We start from the raw sequence: 7500 nt of genomic DNA, 5'->3' as shown, positions 1-7500 counted from the left end.
AATGAAAATGCACTCTTCCAAATGTAGCGGAACATGTGTGATTAGTCCACAGAGCAGCCATGCTGACTCACGGGAGCTGCCTTGGGAGGGACGAAGCTCTCAATGTCCTTCTTGGTGACCCGACCATCAGGGCCGGTGCCTGAAGAGAGAAGAGACAGACCAGACCAGGTCAGGGAGAGAGAGAGAGACCAGACCAGGTCAGGGACAGAGAGACCAGACCAGGTCAGAGAGAGAGAGACCAGACCAGACCAGAGAGAGAGAGACCAGACCAGGTCAGAGAGAGAGAGACCAGACCAGGTCAGAGAGAGAGAGACCAGAACAGGTTAGAGACAGAGAGACCAGACCAGGTCAGAGAGACCAGACCAGGTCAGAGAGACCAGACCAGGTCAGAGAGAGAGAGAGACCAGGCCAGGGACAGAGAGACCAGACCAGGTCAGAGAGACCAGACCAGGTCAGAGACAGAGAGACCAGACCAAGACAGGAGACCTGGATGAGTGGGCCAGATGTGGAGAGGGTGTGGCCAGGTGTGGAGAGGGTGTGGCCAGCTGTGGAGAGGGTGTGGCCAGGTGTGAACTCACCAGTAACCTGGGCCAGGTCGATGCCCTTGTCTGCCGCCAGCTTCTTGGCCAGGGGACTGACGAACACACGCCCCTTCCTCGGTGCTGGGGCAGCAGGGGCGGGGCTAGGGACGGCGGGGGCGGGGCTAGGGGCTGCTGCCTTCAACACACAACACACACACCGATTACACACCATCCTACCCACCGGCATCATGGATCCAAGGGAAGCGCCCGTGTGCAGTGAACACAGGAGAAATGATCGATGTGTGTGCAACTGTGTTTGAGAGCGTGAGGCCTGGTTGGATGGTAAACAACTCTCTCCTGCTCAATGCAAAGCTGAAATGTGAGTCTTTGGATCTAAAAACCATGAAGATCAAATGCAAACTTTCAAACCTGAGGACTGTAGTCACACCTTAAGCTGGTGTCAGTGCTCCTGAGGTGTAGATAACATTGGTATTACTGGGTGAGTAGTCCGACTCAACGGATGTAGGTTTTGGCAATAAACCTTGTCATTTGTTGTCACACTGCCCAATCAGTGGCAAGCGAATTAATCAGATTCGGGCCCAATCAGATTTGATCCAGACTATTTTGCAAGAGCACCGTCGCTGCGTCAGGGGCTGGCTCCGCCCAAGACGACTGTGATTGGTTTAAAGAAATACTGTGTTTTTTCCCCCCTATTGCAGAATAGCTGTCTCATAGCCAGAGATAGATCTGTCTATGAGAGACTACTGTGTGAGTGATAGATCTATGAGAGACTACTGTGTGAGTGATAGATCTATGAGAGACTACTGTGTGAGTGATAGGTCTGTCTATGAGAGACTACTGTGTGAGTGATAGATCTATGAGAGACTACTGTGTGAGTGATAGATCTATGAGAGACTACTGTGTGAGTGATAGATCTATGAGAGACTACTGTGTGAGTGATAGGTCTGTCTATGAGAGACTACTGTGTGAGTGATAGATCTGTCTATGAGAGACTACTGTGTGAGTGATAGATCTGTCTATGAGAGACTACTGTGTGAGTGATAGATCTGGCTATGAGAGACTACTGTGTGAGTGATAGATCTATGAGAGACTACTGTGTGAGTGATAGATCTATGAGAGACTACTGTGTGAGTGATAGATCTGGCTATGAGAGACTACTGTGTGAGTGATAGATCTGTCTATGAGAGACTACTGTGTGAGTGATAGATCTGGCTATGAGAGACTACTGTGTGAGTGATAGATCTGGCTATGAGAGACTACTGTGTGAGTGATAGATCTATGAGAGACTACTGTGTGAGTGATAGATCTATGAGAGACTACTGTGTGAGTGATAGATCTGTCTATGAGAGACTACTGTGTGAGTGATAGATCTGGCTATGAGAGACTACTGTGTGAGTGATAGATCTGGCTATGAGAGACTACTGTGTGAGTGATAGATCTATGAGAGACTACTGTGTGAGTGATAGATCTATGAGAGACTACTGTGTGAGTGATAGATCTGGCTATGAGAGACTACTGTGTGAGTGATAGATCTGGCTATGAGAGACTACTGTGTGAGTGATAGATCTATGAGAGACTACTGTGTGAGTGATAGATCTATGAGAGACTACTGTGTGAGTGATAGATCTGGCTATGAGAGACTACTGTGTGAGTGATAGATCTATGAGAGACTACTGTGTGAGTGATAGATCTATGAGAGACTACTGTGTGAGTGATAGATCTATGAGAGACTACTGTGTGAGTGATAGATCTATGAGAGACTACTGTGTGAGTGATAGATCTATGAGAGACTACTGTGTGAGTGATAGATCTGGTTATGAGAGACTACTGTGTGAGTGATAGATCTATGAGAGACTACTGTGTGAGTGATAGATCTATGAGAGACTACTGTGTGAGTGATAGATCTATGAGAGACTACTGTGTGAGTGATAGATCTGTCTATGAGAGACTACTGTGTGAGTGATAGATCTATGAGAGACTACTGTGTGAGTGATAGATCTATGAGAGACTACTGTGTGAGTGATAGATCTATGAGAGACTACTGTGTGAGTGATAGATCTGTCTATGAGAGACTACTGTGTGAGTGATAGATCTATGAGAGACTACTGTGTGAGTGATAGATCTATGAGAGACTACTGTGTGAGTGATAGATCTGGCTATGAGAGACTACTGTGTGAGTGATAGATCTGGCTATGAGAGACTACTGTGTGAGTGATAGATCTGGCTATGAGAGACTACTGTGTGAGTGATAGATCTGGTGATGAGAGACTACTGTGTGAGTGATAGATCTGTCTATGAGAGACTACTGTGTGAGTGATAGATCTATGAGAGACTACTGTGTGAGTGATAGATCTATGAGAGACTACTGTGTGAGTGATAGATCTATGAGAGACTACTGTGTGAGTGATAGATCTATGAGAGACTACTGTGTGAGTGATAGATCTGTCTATGAGAGACTACTGTGTGAGTGATAGATCTATCTATGAGAGACTACTGTGTGAGTGATAGATCTATGAGAGACTACTGTGTGAGTGATAGATCTATGAGAGACTACTGTGTGAGTGATAGATCTATGAGAGACTACTGTGTGAGTGATAGATCTATGAGAGACTACTGTGTGAGTGATAGATCTATGAGAGACTACTGTGTGAGTGATAGATCTATGAGAGACTAATGTGTGAGTGATAGATCTGGCTATGAGAGACTACTGTGTGAGTGATAGATCTATGAGAGACTACTGTGTGAGTGATAGATCTATGAGAGACTACTGTGTGAGGGATAGATCTATGAGAGACTACTGTGTGAGTGATAGATCTATGAGAGACTACTGTGTGAGTGATAGATCTGTCTATGAGAGACTACTGTGTGAGTGATAGATCTGTCTATGAGAGACTACTGAGTGAGTGATAGATCTGTCTATGAGAGACTACTGTGTGAGTGATAGATCTGTCTATGAGAGACTACTGTGTGAGTGATAGATCTGGCTATGAGAGACTACTGTGTGAGTGATAGATCTATGAGAGACTACTGTGTGAGTGATAGATCTATGAGAGACTACTGTGTGAGTGATAGATCTGGCTATGAGAGACTACTGTGTGAGTGATAGGTCTGGCTATGAGAGACTACTGTGTGAGTGATAGATCTATGAGAGACTACTGTGTGAGTGATAGATCTGTCTATAAGAGACTACTGTGTGAGTGATAGATCTATGAGAGACTACTGTGTGAGTGATAGATCTGGCTATGAGAGACTACTGTGTGAGTGATAGGTCTGTCTATGAGAGACTACTGTGTGAGTGATGATCTGTCTATGAGAGACTACTGTGTGAGTGATGATCTGTCTATGAGAGACTACTGTGTGAGTGATAGATCTGGCTATGAGAGACTACTGTGTGAGTGATGATCTGTCTATGAGAGACTACTGTGTGAGTGATAGATCTGGCTATGATGAGAGACTACTGTGTGAGTGATAGATCTGTCTATGAGAGACTACTGTGTGAGTGATAGATCTGTCTATGAGAGACTACTGTGTGAGTGATAGGTCTGTCTATGAGAGACTACTGTGTGAGTGATAGATCTATGAGAGACTACTGTGTGAGTGATAGATCTGTCTATGAGAGACTACTGTGTGAGTGATAGATCTGGCTATGAGAGACTACTGTGTGAGTGATAGATCTATGAGAGACTACTGTGTGAGTGATAGATCTATGAGAGACTACTGTGTGAGTGATAGATCTATGAGAGACTACTGTGTGAGTGATAGATCTGGCTATGAGAGACTACTGTGTGAGTGATAGGTCTGGCTATGAGAGACTACTGTGTGAGTGATAGATCTATGAGAGACTACTGTGTGAGTGATAGATCTATGAGAGACTACTGTGTGAGTGATAGATCTATGAGAGACTACTGTGTGAGTGATAGATCTGTCTATGAGAGACTACTGTGTGAGTGATGGATCTGTCTATGAGAGACTACTGTGTGAGTGATAGATCTGTCTATGAGAGACTACTGTGTGAGTGATAGGTCTGTCTATGAGAGACTACTGTGTGAGTGATAGGTCTGGCTATGAGAGACTACTGTGTGAGTGATAGATCTGGCTATGAGAGACTACTGTGTGAGTGATAGATCTGTCTATGAGAGACTACTGTGTGAGTGATAGATCTATGAGAGACTACTGTGTGAGTGATAGATCTGGCTATGAGAGACTACTGTGTGAGTGATAGATCTGTCTATGAGAGACTACTGTGTGAGTGATAGATCTGGCTATGAGAGACTACTGTGTGAGTGATAGATCTATGAGAGACTACTGTGTGAGTGATAGGTCTGGCTATGAGAGACTACTGTGTGAGTGATAGATCTATGAGAGACTACTGTGTGAGTGATAGATCTATGAGAGACTACTGTGTGAGTGATAGATCTATGAGAGACTACTGTGTGAGTGATAGATCTGTCTATGAGAGACTACTGTGTGAGTGATAGATCTGTCTATGAGAGACTACTGTGTGAGTGATAGATCTGGCTATGAGAGACTACTGTGTGAGTGATAGATCTATGAGAGACTACTGTGTGGGTGATAGATCTGTCTATGAGAGACTACTGTGTGAGTGATAGATCTGGCTATGAGAGACTACTGTGTGGAGATAGATCTGTCTATGAGAGACTATTGTGTGAGTGATAGATCTGGTGATGAGAGACTACTGTGTGAGTGATAGATCTGGCTATGAGAGACTACTGTGTGAGTGATAGATCTATGAGAGACTACTGTGTGAGTGATAGATCTATGAGAGACTACTGTGTGAGTGATAGATCTGGCTATGAGAGACTACTGTGTGAGTGATAGATCTGGCTATGAGAGACTACTGTGTGAGTGATAGATCTGGCTATGAGAGACTACTGTGTGAGTGATAGATCTGGCTATGAGAGACTACTGTGTGAGTGATTTCACAGTGCTCCGTTTTATCATCCTCTTTCCTTTTTATTGTTCATGCAAGGTGGCCATGCAAGAGTGAATGGATTCAGATTCAGATTGAGAGAGAGTGAATGGCGTACTGAGATTCAGATTCAGATTCAGAGAGAGTGATTGGCCGTACTGAGATTCAGATTCAGAGAGAGTGAATGCCGTACTGAGATTCAGATTCAGAGAGAGTGAATGCCGTACTGAGATTCAGATTCAGAGTTTGAACGGCGTATTATTTACAGTGTGATGTGACTCAGAGCGAGAGGTGGAGACCTGGAGTACTTCCTGTAAAAACCATGAAAACATCAGACATCAGTTTGTCAAGTTCCCAAGAGTCGGTGCCCTGAGCTCTCCAGAACAACGGGCTAATACTGTACATCAGGACAGCATGAGAACTAGCACCCAATTATGATTTAATACTGTATATCAGGACAGCATGACAACTAGCACCCAATTATGATTTAATACTGTATATCAGGACAGCATGAGAACTAGCACCCAATTATGATTTAATACTGTACACAGTATCAGGACAGCATGAGAACTAGTACCCAATTATGATTTAATACTGTACATCAGGACAGCATGAGAACTAGCACCCAATTATGATTTAATACTGTATATCAGGACAGCATGAGAACTAGCACCCAATTATGATTTAATACTGTACACAGTATCAGGACAGCATGAGAACTAGTACCCAATTATGATTTAATACTGTACATCAGGACAGCATGAGAACTAGCACCCAATTATGATTTAATACTGTATATCAGGACAGCATGAGAACTAGCACCCAATTATGATTTAATACTGTATATCAGGACAGCATGAGAACTAGCACCCAATTATGATTTAATACTGTACATCAGGACAGCATGAGAACTAGCACCCAATTATGATTTAATACTGTATACCAGGACAGCATGAGAACTAGCAGCCAATTATGATTTAATACTGTACATCAGGACAGCATGAGAACTAGCACCCAATTATGATTTAATACTGTATATCAGGACAGCATGAGAACTAGCACCCAATTATGATTTAATACTGTATACCAGGACAGCATGAGAACTAGTACCCAATTATGATTTAATACTGTATACCAGGACAGCATGAGAACTAGTACCCAATTATGATTTAATACTGTACATCAGGACAGAATGCCCCACTAGCACCCAATTATGATTCATCCTGCCACACCAACAGAACACTTGTTGTCAATGAAGTTCTAGTACATAAGTTGTTTGATTGATTGATTGATTGATTGATTGATTGATTGGTGTGTTTTTGCTCGTCATCATGAATTGTTTTTGTTTTATGTTTTGTTAACCTGCTTTTGAAATATTTACTGTGTACAGTATGTCAATGCCAATTAAAACTATTTGAACGTGTGTGTGTGTGTGTTACCGGTGCTGGGGGCGGGGCTGGGGGCGGGGCCGCGACCTCGGCCACGCCGGTCTCTACGTAGTCGTTGAAGGCGGCGATGTCGCTCTCCTTCTCCACGATGATGCAGAGCGGCGCCCCCAGGGGAACGTCGCGGGTTCCCTCAGGAACCATGATCTTCGCTAGGTAGCCCTCCTCCTGCACCTCGAACCCTGCACACACACACGCACACACACGCGCACACACGCGCACACACGCACGCACACACACACACGCGTGCACACACGCAGCGCATACACGCACACACACACGCGCACACACGCGCGCACACACACACACACACACGTCAGTTACAGTGGATGTGGGACAGTGAGCTGTGAGCGGAGTGTGTATCTGGTATATAGTGTTGTGTGTGTGTGTGTGTGTGTGTGTGTGTGTGTGTGTGTTGGCGCTGACCGATGGTGGCCTTGTCCGTCTCGATCTCCGCCAGCAGGTCTCCTTCTGAGAGCTTCTCCCCGACCTTCTTCTCCCAGCGCTGCACTGTGCCCATCGTCATGGTGGGGGAGAGGGCCGGTAAATTGATCTAACACACACACACACACGCACACACACA

General features: G+C 44.7%; 1 protein-coding gene across 1 annotated transcript in view; it reads right to left on the bottom strand.

The window, feature by feature from the left end:
* The window catches only part of dlat (dihydrolipoamide S-acetyltransferase (E2 component of pyruvate dehydrogenase complex)), an 18622-nt gene that overhangs the window by 4839 nt on the left and 6283 nt on the right, over positions 1 to 7500 (bottom strand). Inside the window, exons 5-8 of the mRNA XM_084449383.1 lie at positions 7344 to 7470; positions 6912 to 7099; positions 579 to 717; positions 72 to 139 (exon numbers count right to left, since the gene is read on the bottom strand). Of these exons, the coding sequence (XP_084305509.1) occupies positions 72 to 139; positions 579 to 717; positions 6912 to 7099; positions 7344 to 7470 (522 nt within the window). The remainder of the gene's footprint in view (positions 1 to 71; positions 140 to 578; positions 718 to 6911; positions 7100 to 7343; positions 7471 to 7500) is intronic.

Source organism: Borostomias antarcticus (assembly GCF_949987555.1).
Source record: "Borostomias antarcticus genome assembly, chromosome: 15".
In the NCBI taxonomy this organism is placed as follows: Eukaryota; Metazoa; Chordata; class Actinopteri; order Stomiiformes; family Stomiidae; genus Borostomias; species Borostomias antarcticus.
This window is presented reverse-complemented; position numbering and strand designations above follow the sequence as displayed.